The sequence below is a fragment of the Cricetulus griseus genome, chromosome 7 (assembly GCF_003668045.3).
Source record: "Cricetulus griseus strain 17A/GY chromosome 7, alternate assembly CriGri-PICRH-1.0, whole genome shotgun sequence".
Classification (NCBI taxonomy): domain Eukaryota; kingdom Metazoa; phylum Chordata; class Mammalia; order Rodentia; family Cricetidae; genus Cricetulus; species Cricetulus griseus.
The window spans coordinates 129,702,163-129,722,536 of NC_048600.1; the positions used below are offsets into that span (position 1 = coordinate 129,702,163).

General features: G+C 52.0%; 1 protein-coding gene across 1 annotated transcript in view; it reads left to right on the forward strand.

Annotated features, from left to right (window-relative positions):
- The window catches only part of Sec14l1 (SEC14 like lipid binding 1), a gene marked incomplete at its 5' end in the record, with an annotated part of 44,174 nt that extends 24,027 nt beyond the window's left edge, over positions 1 to 20,147 (forward strand). Inside the window, 15 exon segments of the mRNA XM_027425559.2 lie at positions 219 to 368; positions 490 to 621; positions 1,894 to 2,022; positions 2,409 to 2,646; positions 3,604 to 3,713; positions 6,229 to 6,418; positions 9,001 to 9,089; positions 9,970 to 10,040; positions 11,167 to 11,338; positions 11,621 to 11,755; positions 13,882 to 14,016; positions 15,673 to 15,924; positions 16,575 to 16,753; positions 17,009 to 17,110; positions 19,612 to 20,147. Coding sequence (XP_027281360.1) covers positions 219 to 368; positions 490 to 621; positions 1,894 to 2,022; positions 2,409 to 2,646; positions 3,604 to 3,713; positions 6,229 to 6,418; positions 9,001 to 9,089; positions 9,970 to 10,040; positions 11,167 to 11,338; positions 11,621 to 11,755; positions 13,882 to 14,016; positions 15,673 to 15,924; positions 16,575 to 16,753; positions 17,009 to 17,110; positions 19,612 to 19,627 — 2,100 coding nt within the window. The 3' untranslated portion in view covers positions 19,628 to 20,147.
- Positions 20,148 to 20,374: the final 227 nt, after the last annotated feature.

Below are 20,374 nucleotides of genomic sequence, written 5' to 3' on the forward strand. Positions count from 1 at the left end.
TCATCTTTCGTTTAACTACAAAAAGAGCCTGCTGGGCTTGGCACTGTGGAACCTGCGTACCCCGTTGGGCAGAATTGCCTTCTCACTAGGCCATGAGCTTGGGTCTTCTTCGCCTTCCAGAAGACCTGCTGTGCTGTAGCCTGTGGACAAGGTGCGTTTAGTCTGAGGGTTCAGCAGCAATGGCTGTCATTTCCCTTTTGTCACTGCCTTGTCCACAGGCCTATGAAAGGAGGTTCCCTACATGCCCTTTGATTCCAATGTTCGTGGACAGTGACACCGTGAGCGAATTCAAGAGTGAAGATGGGGCTATTCATGTCATCGAGAGGCGCTGCAAGCTGGATATAGATGCTCCCAGGCTGTTGAAGAAGGTATCTGGAGGAGGACACTTTAGGAGGCTGCAAGCCCCCAACAGACAGGGGGAGGGGAGGCAGTCATGGTCGCTGCAGAGCACTGTTAATAAATGCTTTCCCTCCTCGTCTCTTCTTAAAGATTGCAGGAGTCGATTATGTTTATTTTGTTCAGAAAAACTCACTGAATTCTCGGGAACGCACTTTGCACATCGAGGCCCACAATGAGACGTTTTCTAACCGGGTCATCATCCATGAACACTGCTGCTACACTGTGAGTCGAGGCACCCTGGGGCTCCAAGGTCATGTGCCACCACTGTAAAACAGAACGGCTCTTTGCGCTTCGCCAGCTGCTGTTTCTTCACTCATCTTTGGATGATTGGCACAGTTGGGGAGTTGGTGTAGCGAGCTGAGGGGAGGGTGTATTGTTGTGACAGTCAAGGCTGTCTGCTGATGCCATGGTTGTTCTTGTTTCTATGGCAGGGACTCGCTCTGTACCCCTAACTGCCTTGGAATTTGCTGTGTATGTAGACCAGGCTAGCCTTAACTTGCTGCTGTCGTCTTGCCGTGTCTCCTGAGTGCGGGACTATAAGTGTCTGCCATTGCACTCAGCTCCTGATTAGTTTGTTTTGTTGTTTGTTTGTTTTTTGAAACAGGGTCTCACTGTTTAGCCCTGGCTGGCCTAAATTCATTATGTAGAGCAGGTTGGGCTGGAATTCACAGAGGCCCACCTGCCTCTGCCTCCCAAGTGCTCAGACTAAAGGCATGTAGTACCAAGGCCAGCTTCCCGATTGGTTTTTTAAATATGACGTTTTGTTTGTTTGTTCTTTCCTGGCGCAGCTTCTGACACTTTGGATGTGTGCTTGAAGCCAGGGTTTGAGTATCTTTGTGAGGAGAGCTCTGAGCTTCGTCCATCTTGGTCTTCACTCATACTCTCACTTTAGGAACTTCTCTCCCCAGAGCAGGAGAGTAACTCCTCTTGGTTTACTTCAGCCGATAGCCTCCTACACCATCCTCCACACAGAATCCAAATGGTCCACTGAACGCATCTCACACTTGCCATTCCTTGGTTCAAGCCGCAGCCTCCTGCTCCCTGCAGAGGAGCCCATAGTCCTCACAGTCCCCTCCCTCTCTCTGTCCCTCCTCCTTGCCCCAGCCTTCCCACTGCTCCTGTGCCCTGTGGCCAGCATGCCCTTTCTTTATCCCCTCAACCCTGCTGGGCCTTTTCCCATGTGACTTTCTCGCCTGGCTGTGGCTTATCTGTCTCTGGGAACCTGTCCATGGACAGCACGCCAGATGCTGGGCGAGCAGATGAAAGGGCTCGAGGTGAAAAGCTGTGTTAGTCACTGTTAGAAAGTTGTGAGATTACAATTAGAGCCTTCGAGTGTCCACTCCGTCTGGATAATTTTTTTGCCTTGCTTTTCTCTTTCCTCGTGACAGTGATGTCATTAAACACATTTCTTCTGGGTACTGGTCAGCTGGTTGGGGAGCCAACCTGATGTCTCCATTGCGAGTGTGGTAGTAGGAATGGGTTCTCTGCCTGCAGGTTCATCCTGAGAATGAAGACTGGACCTGTTTTGAACAATCTGCAAGTTTAGATATCAAGTCCTTCTTTGGTTTTGAAAGTACAGTGGAAAAAATCGCCATGAAACAATATACCAGCAACATTAAAAAAGTGAGTGTCTTCCTTGGGATTTTATGGGAAGGGCGGGGTCAGTCTCAGAGAGAGCGACCACTGAGCCTGGTTGTCTTTTAACTCACTGTTTACTTATTGAGACAAGATTTCCATAGTTCACTCAAACTCCTAATCTTCTTGCCCAGCCTCCCAAGTATCAGGGTTACCAGTGTGCACCCCTGCTCCCAGTGAGAATTGGTTTGGGGGTAGGTAGGTGAAGAATGGGGATTGAGCTCAGGGCCATGCACGTGCCAAGCCTGCTTCCACCTCAGAGCGGCGTCCGCAGCCCCCAGATTCCGGTTTGGGCGATGTCTTATAATAAGCTGGTGAGTCTGAGCTGTCTACATGGTAGGAGCATGCTCACACTACAGCTGTCTTCTCTCTAGGGGAAAGAAATCATTGAATACTACCTGCGGCAGCTGGAGGAGGAAGGCATCACCTTTGTGCCCCGCTGGACCCCGCCCTCTCTGGGGCCTTCATCAGAAACATCGTCATCAAGCAAGAGTCAAGCCCTGTCTGCAGCTGTTCTTGTTCCAGATGCTGCTGCCCTCAAGGAGGGGCTGAACGGGGAGGGCCTCAGTAGCCCGGGCGCTGCATCCGAGCCTGTGGTGGGCACCCCTGACGGTGAGCCTGGCATGGCCTGGGGAACTGTGGCCTCTCCCCTCTCTGTGGCTCTGGCCAGCTGGGTCTCCTCAGGACAGGCGACCTTGCAGGGAAGAGAAAGTCCATCTGTGTCTTACCTGTGTCTGAGCCTCCCACTTACAGAACACATTCATTTTATTCTTTTGCATTAAATAGAAGTTTTTTTCTAGTTATCTGATTGGGGCCAGAAAATGTCTTCTGTGCCTTTTTTGATCGATGGCACATTCCGTGAGGATAGTGACAGCTTTTTCATCACCTGGGTCCTGTGCTTCCTCTGTAGCTCCCACTCTCAGCAGCCGGTGACTATTTTACTCCTTTAATGATGACTGCCTTCGGGTTGGAAACCCCCAGTTCATATTTGGGTTTGCCGAGGCACAGAGCAGTTGAGTGGCCTGTGAGTGGTCACACAGCCTGTGAGTGCCTGGCAAGGGCTGGGCCCAGGGTTCGTGTGCAATTTTCTATGTGCTAAGCACACACAGAGCATACCTTTTTACTTTTTAGTTGCAAAGGTTTAGGAAATAGGGGAGGAAATGAGAAAACACGGCAGGGATAGTGTAACCCTGGGGAGCACTGTGAGATAATGCCATTTGTGTTTTCTTCATTCTGCTTGTCTTTGGACACTCAGCTGGGGAAAGGGACTTGGGGTGCTGCTCTTGAACTCATGTGTCTATTAAGTGATCAGCCTGTCCTGAGCAGTACTGAAATTACAGGCGGAGGAGGCTTGGAACCTGCCTGTGTTATCGGGGATCTCATCTTAAAGACCGCTTACTTACCTGTGGTTATCAGTGATACCTCTCTAAAGACTGCTGGAGCTGCCCAGGACAGCTGCTGTGCCGCCCGCCCCCATTCCCGCACCCCCTGCCACACACCAGCCTCACTGAGAGAAGGGCGGAGGGTTCTTTCTCCCTGGTAAATAACGCCATGCACCTTAAATTCCAGACAAACTAGACGCCGACTACATCAAAAGATACTTGGGTGACCTGACCCCCCTGCAGGAGAGCTGTCTCATCAGACTGCGCCAGTGGCTCCAGGAAACACACAAGGGCAAAGTGAGTGTCTCGTCAGTCAGTGCTGCCGACTAGACTACGAAACCCTGCAGCCTCCAGCCTCATTTGAGGCTCTTAAGAGTAGAGACCCTGGTCATGTCACTGTGCCTGTCCCTCCCATCTGAGAAGAGAGCCCACGAGTGTGTCTGCTGGGGCGCCAAATCCCCATGGCAGGGTTAAGGTGCCGTCCACGCACGAGTCACTGGGTTTCCTGTGCTTCAGAGAGAAAGATGTAGTTCAGAAAGCGTGAAACGCTGATCAGCAGAGCATAGTGTCTGTCCGTGTAGAGGAGCTGGGGCCAGGTGTGCTGGAGCATTATTTTGAGTGTTGGCCTTAGCATACAGAGAAAGCAGCTTTGTTGTGACAAAGGACAGATGCCATCCCCCTCGCCCCGCCCCCATCGCAGTGGCGCTTTGGTTCTGAGATTGAGGGAGAACCTAGCCCAACAGGAGTGAGGTTTATGGAGAACAGGCCATGTGATGTGTCCAGCAGTGTGGATATTATCAAAGGAGGGGCTGGGCATTATGGGTGTCTGGCCTGGTCCCTCGCCCTGGCTGCCTGGGTTTACAGCTGCATAGCACCAGTTGCTAGGGAAGCTGCTGCCCTGGACAGCTGTGTGGTGGATACTCCAGCTCCCTCAGTCCTCACAGCACTGCTGTGGGTGAGGGTGGTGTGAGAAGTGAGGCGGAAGCTAGGCAGATAGAGAGGTCTGGGGCTGGTGCGTGGTGAAGCAGGGTGGCAACGCAAACTGCTTAGTTCCGCCACCCACGGTCCTGTTTTTGCCCCTCCCCCCTTTGTTTTCTTTATAAAAGAAATGTAGATAACCAGTTTATTAGGGTGAGGGTTTATTTCCATGTATGCATTTAAATATTTTGTTTATTTTATGTGTGTGAGTGTTTCCCCTAAATATCTATCTGTGTACCATGGGCATGCAGTATTTATAGAGGCCAGAAGAGGGCATCACATTCCTTGGGACTGGAGTTAGAGATGGTTGTGAGCCACTCTGTGAGAGCTGGGAATTGAACCTGGGTCCTCTGGAGGAGCAGCCCGGGGCCCCTACTTGTTGAGCCATCTCTTTTGCTCTGCTCACCACACCCCCCACTTTCTTTTTGGGGAGAGTCTTATTGTAGCTTCAAACTTTAAAAAAGGTGTTTTTTTTTTTTAATTTTTTGCTATTTTATGTTATGGGTGTTTTGCTTACATGTGTGTCTACACTGCATATTTAACCACTGATCTGTCTCTCCAGTCCCAAATAGTAGAAAACTCTTGACCCTCTTGTATCACCCATAAGAGTGCTGGGATTATGTGTGCCCTCCTCCACTGCTGCCCCAGCACCCACATTCTTAATCACTTCTGTGTAAGTAATTCTTCTCAGATGATTGATGTCATTCCCTTGGCATTGGCTTTGCCTCGTGTGGCCAGGAAGGGTCATGAGAGGCTGTTGTTCCCACTCACTTCCCGGCCTCTGGTGGTCCCACTGCCCTCATTCATGAGTATCTAGCCTTGAGGATCATACCTGGCCCAGAGCAGGCTGAGAACACAGCCTGAGCCTGTTCTTTATTCTGGCAAGCATCTGTGGATGAGAGTGTTCCGGGGGTACGACAGCACCACCCTCATGTCCACACCAGCACCAGAAGTATTCCATGTACAGAAAAGCCATCTTGCTACAATTAACACAGAGGCCAGAGTTAGGGCTGGGGCTGGATGGTCAAAAAGTATGTTTACAGCCGGTTGTGGTGGTGTGTGCCTTTAACTGAGGCAGAGGCAGAAGGGTCTGTGTTTGGTCTGCTTAGTGAGTTCCAGCCAGAGCTTCCTCGTGAGACAGTGCCTCAAATAAACATACAGATCAGTTTGCCTCCACTTGGCCTTGCGGAGCTGAAAACAGCACAGTTGGAATGCTTTAGCACAGTGCTCCTTTTTTATTTTTATTTTTTAATGGCACGGGGTCTTGGGGGGGGTGACTTTTCTGGCAGCATTTGGTGGTGCAAGGGGTGAACCCTGGCCTCATACCTGCCAGAAAAGCATCCTACCCCAGGCTGAAGTGGCATTGTGACCAGTGTGGCTCACTGTTGGCAGTGGGTGGGTGTCTTAGTTAGGGTTTCTATTGCACCATGCTCACAGCAATTCTTACTTACGAAGGAAGATTTTAATGGGGTGGCTTACATTTTCAGAGGTTTAGTCCGTTATGATGCGGCACGGCGTGCAGGCAGACTTGGTGATAGACAAGGAGCTGAGCTGAGAGTCCACATCCTTGATCCACAGGCAACAGGAAGGGAACTGTCTCACTGGGTATGACTTGAGCTGATATGAGACCTCAGAGCCCGCCCCCACAGTGACACACTTCCTCCAACAAGGCCACACCCACTCCAACAAGGCCACACCCACTCCAACAAAGCCACAACTCCCAGTAGTGCCATTCCCTGTGAGCTTATGGGGACAGTTACATTCAAACCACCACAGTAGGTTTGGCTTTCTCCCCAGCAACTCCCACATGGCTTAGAAACCTCTCTTCTCCTAGATCCCAAAGGATGAGCATATTCTCCGGTTTCTGCGCGCCCGAGACTTTAATATTGACAAAGCTAGAGAGATCATGTGCCAGTCTCTAACTTGGCGGAAACAGCACCAGGTGGATTACATCCTGGACACCTGGACTCCACCCCAGGTCCTGCAGGATTATTACGCTGGAGGCTGGCATCACCATGACAAAGGTAGGGTGAGCCTGACATGGTCACAGCTCTGTGCTCATGTCACCCTACAGGCATCTTTTCACATGACTGGCTGGCATGTAGTAAGAAGCCCATTCACACCCAACCCCGGACAGCCATGCATTGATTGGGAAGTGGTGCGGGTACAATGCCCTCTGCTCTCAGAGAGTCTTGTTGACCCAGGATAACATCGCAGTGTACAGTACAGTACACTGTACAGTGTACAGTACAGTGCTACTTACTAACAGTACAGTTAGTAAGTAGCACAGCGCTGACAGACAGCTGTGACCACCACCTTTAAAGTAGCCAAAAGCTGCCTGGCCCAGTCTGCCGTAGACAGTGCAGAAGGGCTCGATGCGGGCCGAGCTACAGCTCAGGTGTGTGCCAGCCATCCCTGGAAAGGTGGCCTCAAGAAACTTCCCAGCCCTCACCTGCTCAACCTTGTGGGAGGATGCTCCTTGTCATTAGTCCTCTCCCTGCTGATACACAGCCTGCCAGCTGTGCAAAGAGGCACTGTGGTCACGCAGGTGTGACAGGGACATTACCCAACAGCTCCTAGAAATCTTGTTTTTAACTTTGTGAATGTAGTTCTCCAGATTAATTGTAGCTGTATTAATTTTTACTTTTGTTTTTATTTTTTGAGACAAGGTTTCACGTAGTCCAGGCTAACCTTGAACTCTCTTAAATAGCTAACGAGCTTTTAACAAATCTGTTGGTTTTGTTTTTAATATTGTGTATAATTGAGGATCAGAATAACTTTTGTGTTTCTGCTTGACACAAGGTCTCTTTATGTAGCACAGGCTAGTCCCGAACCCAAGATCCTCCTGCATTAGGATCCTGAATGTTGAGATACAATACTATACATTCTGATGTCCATGACTTTATTAATTTTACTGAAAATGTAATACTTATTTTTTTTCATTCTGCTTTGTGGCTCAACTCTTAAAGGTTAAAAATTTTTGGTAGTAAGATACTGGCAAGCCTGCTGTGGTGGCTTGCACCTCTAATCCAGCATTTAGGAGATAGACAGGCAGACATTTGTGGTGATACATTGTTTATGATTTAATAAAGATTGCCTGAAGTATCAGAATGCAAAGCCAGCCATACTAATTAGCTGTAGAAGCTGGGCGGTGGTGGCCACACCTTTAATCCCAGGACTCAGGAGACAGAGGCAGATGGATCTCTCTGGGAGTCCAAGGCCAGCCAGGCCTGCATACGAGTGAATCAGTCTGAAAGAGAAACAACTCACACAAAGGAGATCTCAGCACTTGGGATCCCATGCCTAATCCCAGCACTGGGGAGGTATAAAAAAAGCAGAGGGTCTCAGGTGGAGATTGGTTCTCCAGCCACGTTGAGGAGAGACAGTAGTCTGAGGCTTGGAGGAGAGCTCGTGGAGACAGGATCAGCCTTTTCAGTCTGAGCTAGAGGTGAGAGCTACTGGCTTAACTGCTTTGCTTCTCTGATCTTCAGCTTGAAGCTTGAGCCCCAGAATCTGTCTCTGGGTCTTTTATTATTCGCATTATAGATATTGAAGCCAGTCTGGACTACACTGAGTTTTAGGACAGCCAGAGTTACAGTTGAGACCCTGTCTCAAAAGATTAAACATGTGTCTCACTAAATGTCAGGAGAGCCAGGTGTGCTGGTGAATGTTTGTAATCCCACCCCTTGAGCGGCAGAGGCAGGGTGCTCTCTGTGAGTTCAAGGTCAGCCTCATCTATGGAGCAAGTTCCAAACCAGCCAGTGCAACATAGTGAGACCCGGGGCTGTAGGTGGCATTCTCCAGGGACAGGTGTGGGTGTCAGTCCCCGGAGGACGACAGCCAACCCAGTGTGTTAAGGATGCTAATCTCAGTGCTGCCCCTCCAGCATGGCTTGGGTTCAGGGCCCCAACTTTAGGGTGCACTCTGGCCCAAGCTCTTCTTTACTCTGGTGGATGGTAACAGGTTCTAGAGTGAGTTAGGTGGCCTATTCATTGGACCTCCAGGCCAGAGAGCCATCCATCCATCATATGTGCTGTAGGTGGGACTTACGGGTTTCCAGATGTGTGTGTCCTTAGGGAGAAAGGCTGGCATTTTAAAACTTGACAATAACTTTTTATTAATTTATGGCAAAAATGATTTATATTTAAAAAACCTCTCGGTATTCAGAAAATATGTGGCTATGCTGATGTTCCCTGTAGTGAAAACTGAGCTTAGCAGCACCCATGGTCACAGGTCAGGGAGCCAGGCAGGCTGCACCCCAGCTGAGTTCTACTTAGCCTGGCCCAGTCCAGCAGAGTGAGCCCTGGGTCCTGTCAGTTGCTCTCAGCTGACCTGTTGTCCCTCCCCATGCCATCCTCACACAGAAGGCAAGTCTTCCTCTGCTCCTCAGAGTAGGCCAGAGCTCCACACTTATCCTGCTTATCTGGATCCCAAGCACAGGGGAGCAAGCTTCCTTGGGGAGCCTTTCTGTACTATGCAGGGGACAAGCACAAGGTCTCACAGGAGGGAGGGGCCCTCTGGCATCGAGCTGCTCCTTAGCCCCTTGTCAAGACTCTTAGAGGCATGTCCTGCCACTCATCACAGCTTCCTCCTTGCCTCCCTGTAGATGGGCGGCCCCTGTATGTGCTCAGGCTGGGACAGATGGACACCAAAGGCTTGGTGCGAGCTCTTGGAGAGGAAGCCCTGCTACGATACGTAAGTGCTCTGGGCAACGATGGGCCACGTGCTGGCCTCACTCTTGCTGCTGGCAGGACTGGGGCATCACAGCACTGGGACAAGTATGCACTACTCTGCTCTTGGGGAGACGTGCTTTGCAGAAAGGCTTCTGAGGAGGTGCACAGTGCAAGCCTCAGGAGACAGCTCCTGCCACCTCTGACTCAGAGCCATCACACACTCACGTCACACCTCTTGCCAGATCTCTTCTTGTAAACCCTTTCCCACCACAGGCTGATGTCCCCTTTCATAGACTGCTGAGCTGTCACCTGTTCCTAGGCCACCCCTGTATCTCCCCAAATCTGCCGCACCTCTGACCCAGAGGAGAATCTGTTCTTGCGGTTTGAAAACAATCGCATCTCTCCCAGTATTCACAGTTCTTGCTTTGCTGTGCCCCAAGCCATGTATGTTTATGCAACACGCACGCACGCACGCATGCATGCATGCGTGCACGCGTTACTCTTCCCAGGAGCTCTTCTGAGCCTCCTCCCTGGCAGCTGTTCTGCCAGCCTCTGTCCTAGCTGACATGATGAGACCAGGGGGTGCCCTCATTCCTCACCCCTCTCTCCTGTCCCGAAGGAACCTGTTGTGCAAACACCCCCACATCAGTGCTCCCTGCTCAGTGACCCCTTGAGCTGTGTTTTCTTTGGCCGCCTGCTTTCTCCTGTTGACTCTGTCATTCATTCTCTGCAAGTGAAATATTCATTGTTGTCTTGTGAGGGGTGAGGGGGGTGCCCGTGGGTGTATGTGACGTGACTGGGCATATGCGGCTGTGTCATGTTGCCTTAAGGCCCTCTGTTAAATTCGATGTGGCACTTGCCTTCTGGGACTGACCCTGGCCCTCGTCATTTGCTCCTCACAGGTTCTTTCCATAAACGAAGAAGGCCTAAGACGATGCGAAGAAAATACCAAAGTCTTTGGCCGACCAATCAGGTTGGTGGGCTCATCTCCTTTCATAGAAAGAACAGGAACTAAATACTCTGATAGTTGACTGTTTCCAACATGTTCTAGAAGGTTGAAAAGCAAGTGATAAGGTCAGTTCTAGGGACAATGCCAAGGTTGCATATCTCCCCCCCCCCCCCCCGAGTTGCCAGTCTGCATGGACCTAGGAGCCAGGACTACAGTGCTTTGCCTGTTGGTTTTTATGCCCCCTCAGCCCCCAGTTCTTTTTCATGAGCCAGCTTCTAATTGTGGGACACTGTTCTGAAAATGGGCAGAGAAAAAAATTTTTCGTTTTTTTTTGTTTGTTTGTTTTTGTTTTTCTCTGTGGCTTTGGAGGCTGTCCAGGAACTAGCTCTTGTATTCCAGGCTGGTCTCGAACTCACAGAGATCTGCCTGCCTCTGCCTCCCGAGTGCTGGGATTAAAGGCATGCGCCACCATTGCCTGGCCAAGAAAACTTTCAAAAGAAAAAATCTTAGAAAAGAAAAGCCAGGCACGATGGCTCACTCCTGTAACCCAGCTCTTAAGAAACGAGGCAGGAGGATCAGGGCTCAGGGTCATCTTCAGCTGTGCACAGTTCAACGCCAGCCTGAGCTACAGTGCCATTTCTGCTGGTCAGGGTGAGCAGGGTCCCTGCTCACAGCTGCCTGTCAGTTCTTGGGGCAGTGCGAGGCCCTCGGATATTATAGCTGTTGCAGTTTACACTGTGTGTGTCACATGCCAACTGTCTGCCTTGATGACAGGCCAGAGAGACTGCACCAGGATGCTCGGCTTTCAGAGCAAGGGTCTCATTAGCTAGGCTGTCCCAGGACTCCTGATCCTCCTGCCTCTGCTTCCTGAGCCCTGGGATTTTAGCAGGTCATGGGCTCACTGTGGTCTGTCAGGACTGTGCCTTGTAGGTCAGGCTTTGTTCCAGTCACATTGCTAGTCTGTGTTTCATACATGCAGATAAAAATAAGAGTTCACAGCACTTTAATTTTTAAAAACTCATATATTTGGGAATGGCTATAGACAACTTTTATATCAAAAGAAGAAAATGAAACAGGACACCATCTTTTAAAAGGACACATCTTGCCAAGTACCATCTTTAAATAAAACACATCTTCATATTATCCGTAGCTCGTGGACCTGCCTGGTGGACCTGGAAGGACTGAACATGCGCCATCTGTGGAGACCTGGGGTCAAGGCCTTGCTGCGTATCATCGAGGTGGTGGAGGCCAACTACCCGGAGACGCTGGGCCGCCTCCTCATCCTCCGAGCCCCCAGGGTCTTCCCTGTCCTCTGGACACTGGTGGGTTTCAATGCTGTTCTGTGGCCAGCCAGGCATGCTCAGTGCATGCCTCCCACAAAGCCTCAGCTATGCAAAGAAAGCAAATAGACACAGATACAAATGAGAGGGAAGACAAGCGGGATTCTCCTGAGGCCCCTAGTGTGTGCTTTGCCAGCTGGATGTCATAGAGTGCATGAAAGCTGTGGCCCTGCCACCTCACCCACGTATGGCGTCTCAGGGCAGGCTTGGTCTCTGAAGACCACAGCAGCAGATGCAGTTACTGTTTTGTCTGATTACTTTCAGGTTAGTCCATTTATTGATGACAACACCAGAAGAAAGTTCCTTATTTATGCAGGAAATGACTACCAGGGTCCTGGAGGCCTGCTGGATTATATCGATAAAGAGATAATTCCAGATTTCCTGAGCGGGGAGTGCATGGTATGTACCAGGCAGCACCTGGCCAGGGCCCAGCCCTGGTTTGCACTGAAAGTTTTCTGAACTTATGATTGGCTGCTGGTTTTACTTTGTTGAACTGGACTGGGCCACTGAGGAGTTAGGAGGGTGTTACCAGACCCAGTGCCCCAGCGTCCTTTACTCGCATAGCCTTGTGTAAGTCATGTCTTCACTGCTTCAGGGAAGCTGTGCGTGTTTCTTTCAAAACTACTTTTTTTTTTTTTTTTTAACATCTCTCTGTGTGAGTGTGTGTAGGCCCAGGGTTGACTGATTTTGTCTCAGGGCCACTGCGTTAATTGAAGCTGGGTCTCTGATTGGAACCCAGCGCTCACTAATGAGGAAGTCTGTCTAGCCAGCTTGCTCCAGGGTCTCTCCCTCCCACCTCTCAGGAAGTGAAGCACAGACAGGCTCCTCAGCCCACTCAGCATTTACAGAAGTGCTGGGGACCCAGATGCTGGTCCTCACGGTTGCATGACAAGTACCTTGTCATTGTGCCGTCTCCTCAGCCATTAAAAACACTTGTATGGTGTGGAGTCAACTCTGAAGACTGTTTCTCCTTGACTTAAGTAAACCAAAGTTGAAAAGCAGAAGAACTACTTCTCTCTTTAAGAAATGAGGTGGTGGATAATGAGGCAGAGGCCTCTGCCGGCAGACCTTGTGCTGTGGTGCAGGGGTTTGATGCTGGATCATGGAGGCTTATGCCCAGGGCTGAGGGAACACCGCCAACAGAGATGTGTGACTGGCTCCATGGCAGACAGTAGGAATGGACGCCGCAGGGAGGCACCACTCTTAGCAGGCTCTTAGTGACACTTGACACTGATGCTGGTCTTCAATGCTGGTCTTCTGAGGTGTGTGCTCTGGGACCGTCTGCTTGTTTTAGCCAAAGAGTGGAGCTTTCAGTGTGGATTTTCCAAATGGCTGGAGGAATTTAGAAAATAGAGTTGAGCTTCAGCTCCATGAGGGAGAGTGAAGGTGTCATCATAATACAGAGAGTGTGTGAGTTTTGACCACAGTGATTACGAGCAAGGTTAAAGGGCAGGCCACCCTGTGGTACCCATGACAGCCGTCATGGAAAAAAACTTTCCAGCAGTTATAACAAGAATTGAGCTGGGGCAGAAGGCTCAACTCGTAGTAGAGTCGGTTCCACCCGCTGTCAGTACATGCCACTGCTGTGATGTGCTCGGAGTCAAGCTGAGGCCTCCCAAGGCCTGTGCTCACCTCTCTCCAGCGGCTCCTCAGGCTGGCTGTCAATGAACTCTGTTGACTTCCTTTGGACGGGGGTATTAAACTTTGGTCCAGGCTGGCGTTTGTCTGTTGTCTGCTTATTTTTCTTGAGCCACTGTCTCATCATGTCGCCACTCTGGCACTCGGGGTCCTCCTGTCTCCTCACAGTCTGTGCTAGAGTGCAGGCTTCACCCGCAAGCCTGTCCCCACCAGTGTTTGTGACTTTGGGTGGCAGCAGGGACATTTTCCCACTGGTGCTGTGCTACAAGCTGAGGGCTGCAATCATACTTCCTGTGGAGTTGCTTCCAGGCTGATAATCTCAGGAGTGCTTAAATTTCATGTCCTTGCATGTGAGTTTCCTTTCTAAGTGGCCTGGGTCACTTTTTGGCTGGTTCATTAATTGTTTGACCACAGTTACATAGGCAGCTAAGCTTGCCATACTTTATCTTGTTTATAGTTGTGTGTGTGATGCTGAGGCTAGACCCAGACAGAGCCTGATGCATGTCAGGCGGGCACTGTGCTTCTGTGCTGCATGGCAGAGTGATTGTAGTTCCTGCAGCTGTTGGGAATGAAACTCCACCTAACCAAATGCTTTTCCTTTACAGTGCGATATGAGTTCTTTTAATTCTCGTGTAAATTGTCTTGGTAATTGAGTTCGGTACCTCATGCATATTAGAGTGAACCCTGTGGTAAATCAGTGTCAGCTTGTTCTCATTTATTCAGAGTGAAAACACTTGTTTCCAAGTGGGCCATGCTAAGTACTACAGAACATTTGATAATGTGTTCTCCGTTTTCTTAGCTGCTCCTGGAGGTGGGCGTGTGGGATGGGGGGGGGGGGGGACTGCCTGGCCTCCTCACGGCTCTCACTGTCATGTTCACCTTTCTAGTGTGATGTGCCAGAGGGTGGCCTGGTCCCCAAATCTCTGTACAGAACTGCAGAGGAGCTGGAGAATGAAGATCTGAAGCTCTGGACGGAGACCATCTACCAGTCCGCCAGCGTGTTCAAGGGAGCCCCTCATGAGGTACCCACCCTCGGCCTCTCCCACCTTCCCTGTGGCAGGCAGGGCTTCTCTTAGGGGCCCTGGCTCCTTTTTCTGGTCTTGGTTTGAGGTTTTGTTGGCACTGATGTTGGTAAGTGGCAGCATGGAGGCAGAGCTGCCTCAGGACACACTCCTGTTTGGTCAGAGTGTACTGGAAAGCAGATTGGCCTGGTGACTGCTGTTTCACCGGAGAGCCCGGACCCCATGCAGAACAAGTCTTGCTTGGGAGGGCTGTTTGCAGCTCCTGGATCAGGTTTGATGGTTTTATGGAACAAGTTTTGCTCACTGGTTTTTCTTAGCTATGCTCTGGTCATTTGTGTTTCTTGTAGTCTTCTCTGGCTTTTGTCAGTCTGGGGGGACTGATTGTCAGGAATGAGAAAATGAGCACATTTCCTTTCCCTTCTTGCCAACACGGGGTGTGGTGGCCGGGGCAGAAGCAGCAGTGCTCCGTTTGACAGGTCTTCTCCCTTTCCTGTGGCGGGAGCATGGCTTGCTCACTCTTTGCTTAGCTCTAGGGCAGGTGTGTTGCTCAATGTTCCTCTATAAAGTTCCTTTACACAGAATAGGCCCGTCCGTCAGTGGAGTGCTGGCTCTGCTGATAGCTCTCTGCTGTGGCAACCCTCTGTTCAGCTGCCTCCCAGTTGTCATCTCTGGTGTGTCTTCCAGACAGCTGTCCGCTAGCTACCTAGAGGCACGCCGAGAGTGAGCCTGGGGCTGGGCTGTGAATACACAGGCACAAACCCAGGGTGCCTCCCTCCCTCATGGTCCCATGCAGGGGACCTAGGATCTTTGACTGTCCCAAGAATCATTTGCCTTCATTCCTTATGTGGTGGGCAGGCTGGGGATGGAGGAGTCCTTCTTTGCTATTTATTAGGCAACTGTCAGTCTTGTCTTTGTTGCAAGGCTCAGGTGCTCACTGTGATTCCTAAGTCACAAAGTGCTGTCAGTATTGATAGTAAAAGTGTTTTTCTGCTTTGGGGTGTAAGGAAAGCAGACATCAAAGAGTTTGCCTGGAGTGAAGGCAGACTTCAGAGTCCCTATTGCCCCATCAGCCCAGGGCCCAGGTCTTTTGATCGGTCTGTCCTTGGGGAGCTCCTTTGACAAAGGGAATATGCTGCCCCTTTCAGTGGCTCTGGCTGCCATGTACCTTCAGAGGGTCACGGAGGGGTTGGAAGAGGTGAGGCAGACTGCATGGCTGCCTCAGCAGTCACCCCCAGGGCACTCCTGATCTCTCCACCCACTTGCATGCTGTGGGCAGACATGGGGCTCTACCAGCCTGCCCTCTGTTTATGCGCTCTCTTCTGTAGAACCTGCCACTGCTCCCTAGCTTGAGGCAGTCCACTGAACCCCATATCCATGCTCAGGAGCCTTCCTGACCTGTGTGGGGAAGATGAGGCGTGGGACTCTTTAGCGTCCACGTAGAACTAGCGGTTTGCCTCATGGGTGATGGCTAGTGAGAACACTGAGAGAATGGTGGGTAGGTTGGTAGGTGGGTGTAGAGTGACCTGTGGCAAAGAGAACTGCCCCTTTGCTAGCTCACACATCTGAGCCATAGAGCCCCCAGAGAGGCCCTTCCTGCCCCAGCTGCGGCCAGGCCTCCTGCTGTGGATTGGTGGCTGATGGGGTCTCTTTCTCCAGATCCTTATTCAGATTGTGGACGCTGCCTCAGTGATCACCTGGGATTTTGACGTGTGCAAAGGGGACATCGTTTTTAACATTTATCACTCTAAGAGGTCTCCCCAGCCTCCCAAAAAGGACTCGCTGGGCGCCCACAGCATCGCGTCTCCAGGTGGGAACAACGTGCAGCTCATAGAGAAAGTGTGGCAGCTGGGCCGTGACTACAGCACGGTGGAGTCGCCGCTGATCTGCAGAGAGGGGGAGAGTGTGCAGGTGAGCCTGCCCGCTGACGCCTGCTCGAGGTCCGGCCAGGGGAAAGGCACATGTGAGCACAGAGACCGAGGAGGCCCAGGGCACAGTGGAAGGAGCAATGGCCTGAGACCAGAGAGGTAGATTTCCCCAGAAGGGCCAGGAGACAGGGAAGAAATACTTTGAAGGCACACACCTGGGTTTAGTGATTTCACTGAGATGTGACTGGGCATGGCTTTGCCTCCAGAGGAAAAGAACAGACAGAAAGCAGAGGAGAAGGTGCAGAGTGCACTGCCAGCTCTTGCTAGGAAACATGGCAGCTCTGTATGTGAGTGTTTGAAGCCGGCTCTTTAGTCCAGATGGAAGAAGTCACTGGAACAAATTGCCAGAGTGCAGAGAGGTGACAGGAGTGTCAGAGGTGTTCCCTGGCCTTGACATCTCTGTCCAAAAGACAGGCCCACCTGACTCAGCCACTGCCCTGCCAAGCCCCTGCTGTCTGGTGGTCTCAGGAAGCTGCAGGCTGCCTTCCCAGCCCCTGACAGAGGCCTTGGCAAGGGCCACATCCTCGTGCTGTTTCCTGGTGGCCAGTTCTCAGGACACCTTCCCCTTGGAACTTGTCAGACCTGTTTGAAGGCTGGCAGAATGTCCTGAGTTACCACCGCTCGCTGTTGCAGGGCTCCCATGTGACCAGGTGGCCGGGCTTCTACATCCTGCAGTGGAAGTTCCACAGCATGCCAGCATGCGCTGCCACCAACCTACCCCGAGTGGACGACGTGCTGGCGTCCCTGCAGGTCTCCTCCCACAAGTGCAAAGTGATGTACTACACGGAAGTGATCGGCTCTGAGGATTTCAGGTACACGCCTGAGGGAGGGCCTCACTGGTCTCCTGTCTGTGGGGCTGTAGGAGAGGGACGGCAGCCTGGCATTTGCTGCCGTGGGCGAGCCACACGAAATGGATTCCTCCAGTGGGACATTCATGTCCCATCCCTGGTTTGGAAGTAGCTCGTGCGGGTGAAGCAGACAGAGCTGAGCTGGGGTCCCTCGGGCGTTGTGGGCGTCTGCATGGCTCGAGGCGGTTCCTCACTCCTCCTTCCTTGGTTCCCTTGAAGAGGCTCCATGACCAGCCTGGAGTCGAGCCACAGCGGGTTCTCACAGCTGAGCGCTGCCACCACCTCCTCCAGCCAATCACACTCCAGCTCCATGATTTCCAGGTAGTGCTGCGAAGGGACGGGACGCCTTCTCCTCCTCCTCCTCGACTGCTGTGCTCCACCCACCCCAGGACTGCAGACTCCTCACCCTCTAGATAGCAGCTAGCTCTCCAGATGGTATACTAGCCACTTGGCCCCAGACTATGGTGACAGGTAGTTTTAACTCTACCCCTAACTCAATAGCCATAGATTTTGTATGCAGCGTGCACAAAATCAAACCAGAGCACAAGGGCTCTCGAGAGAAAAGTAGTTTATCTACAGTAAGAGACTGACTGGTCTCAAATGTTGATGCAAAAAATTTTTCCAACAAACTCCACCTTGTCCACTAGCGAATGACTTGTGTGACATCCTGCAGAGACGAGCCGCCTCCTCCACGGAACGGAAACTGCAGCAGGCAGCGCTTAGGCTGCACCGGAGTCCTCGCGGCTCCCTGTTAGGAGAGGTGGCCTGTGGATTCAGGACAGCCCTCAAGGTCCCTTTCCTCAGAGGACTTGGCAGCCTACAAGAGCACCCGGTCCTGGGGCTAGCCAGCCTACTCCTGAGCAGGCTCTCTGCCCAGGGGACGCTGTCAGGCTCCTCGCTACTCCCAACAACACCGCCGTCATTAAACATTGCTTTCTCTTTCTTCCTCTTCAAAGCTTTTGATATTTTTCAGAGCAAAATTTTTCTGTCCATGAACTTGGGGAAGGGGAGGGTTCTATCCTCTGCTGAATAGTGCTTTCCTCCTGCAGGCAGGCAGCTCTGTTCCTCAGCACCCAGGTCCTCAGCACCCAGGGTTCTCAGCCCTCAGCACCCAGGTCCTCAGCACCCAGGTCCTCAGCACCCAGGTCCTCAGCACCCAGGGCCTTCAGCCCTAAGCACCCAGGTCCTCAGCCCTCAGCACCCAGGTCCTCAGCCCTCAGCACCCATGGTCCTCAGCCCTCAGCACCCAGGGCCTTCAGCCCTAAGCACCCAGGTCCTCAGCCCTCAGCACCCATGGTCCTCAGCCCTCAGCACCCAGGGCCTTCAGCCCTAAGCACCCAGGTCCTCAGCCCTCAGCACCCATGGTCCTCAGCCCTCAGCACCCATGGTCCTCAGCCCTCAGCACCCATGGTCCTCAGCCCTCAGCACCCAGGTCCTCAGCACCCAGGGTCCTCAGCCCTCAGCACCCATGGTCCTCAGCCCTCAGCACCCAGGGCCTTCAGCCCTAAGCACCCAGGTCCTCAGCCCTCAGCACCCATGGTCCTCAGCCCTCAGCACCCATGGTCCTCAGCCCTCAGCACCCAGGTCCTCAGCACCCAGGGTCCTCAGCCCTCAGCACCCATGGTCCTCAGCCCTCAGCACCCAGGGTCCTCAGCAGCCAGATCCTCAGCCCTCAGCACCCAGGGCCTTCAGCCCTAAGCACCCAGGTTCTCGGTCCTCCTAGCATCCAGGGCCCTCAGCCTCCAGGGTCCTCATTACCCAGGGTCCTCACCCCTCAGCACTCAAGGTTCTTGGTCCTTAGCACCCTGGACCCTCAGCCCCCAGGATCCTCAACTCTCAGTATCCCGGGTCCTCAGCCCCCAGTCCCCAGTCCCCAGGGTCCTCCAAGCACCCAGGCCCTCACCCCTCAGCATTCCAGGTCCTAGGCCCTCAGCCCCCAGGGTCCTCCTAGCACCCAGGTACTTGCCCCTCAGCACCCAGGTTCTTCAGCCCTCAGCGGGTATTTGAAGCAGTAGGTCACACTTCCTTTTAGAAGTTTGGCAGTACAGACTCCAGCAGTGATTCCCAGGGTGACGCATGGCTTTTAGTGGCCTTGGGTGTGTGAATGTTGCAGGGGTGGGGGGTGGGTGTGTGTGTGTGCAGGTGCTGTTTGTGTGCATGAGGGAGTGGGGTGCTGTGACATGGCAGGACTTCCTTTGTTTTATCAGCGTTTATAGAAGCAGACCAGAGGCTGGCTTGCTTTGTCTTTTTCTTTCTGATCCTAACTTCCCAAAGCCTGCTGTCTGAACAGGCCCGCTCTTCACAGCTTGCTTTATGGGGAAAGCACATTGCTTACAAAGCTATCTGGAAGTTGCAGGTGGCTGATCTCCATGAGAGATCATCCTGTTTTGTGTGTGGTTAAAATGTCTAAAGATGGGTGCCAAACCCATGTGGCCGTGAATGTGTGTGACAGGCGTGGAATTGTGTTGCTGCTGCTCGGAGGCTTTGGGTGGATGTCTGTGAGAGCTTTGTAGAGACTGGCTTATCAGCAGGCATGAGGAAAGACTACACGGCAGCCTGGCTCAGCCAGTGAGTCCGCAGTGAGCCCTCTGGCTCCCGGCACCCTGCGCCGTGTCCAGGCCTTGGGTTGCTGGCCACTCTGGCCCTTCTCCATGCATTTCCCGTGCATAAGAGCCATTTCTAGACAGCACAACAGGGCTCTAGTTACTGTGTCCATGCTGCTTCCAGTCAGGGCTTCCCAGCTCCAAGTTAAAGGACCTGAAGATGCCCCTGCTCTTTCTCTCTTCTCTCTCCCTCTCCCTTTCCCTCTCTCTGTGTCTCAGATGGCGATTTTGCTGACAGCCTCCAAGAAAACGCTTCACTCAACAGTCCACATGTGCCCAGAGATGTTTGTAGAACTGTTTGAGTCGCAGCCATGTCTCAGGCTGAAGATCTGTCCCCCTTAAGTCCATTCAGAAGTGGCACTGTTCAGCCCTCAGCGCTGAGCGCATCTTTAAAAGCTCAAAGCACGTGGGTGTACAGTCACAGGCCTTCAGCTTCCCCACGCCACAGGGCACTGGTTGCCTTGTGAGGGGTGACTGGGTGTGACGTGAGTGTGTGGCTCACTGAGCCTCTTGTCACAGTGCCCGGCTCTTGTCCTGAAATGCTGCTGTCTCGTTCTCCTATCCCCCAGTACCAACTCTCTGGGTTCTCCCTCTGTTATTAGTGTCTTAATTCACTCTCCTTCCTGAATCCATTATTTGCATATCAAATTCTGTAAATGTTTTGTAAACATATTACCTCACTCTTGGTAATACAATGCTGATAGTCTTTAAAAGATTTTTTATTGTTACAGTAATAAATGTGAACTGTTTAAGAACAGTGTCCTTTTCTTGGGAAGTCTTTGAAGGGTGGAGTCAAGTCCAGTGATTTCTTGCAGGCCCTTGCCTTGTAAGTGGGAGGGGATCTGACTTCGGGCCCAGGTACCTCTGCCTTCCGGGGGCCCCTCCTTCCATCAGCACTCGTCAACAAGTGTGTGTCACTGATATCCATAGAAGACCCTGTCAGACTGGACTCACGACACACTGGGCAGTCAACAAACTCAGT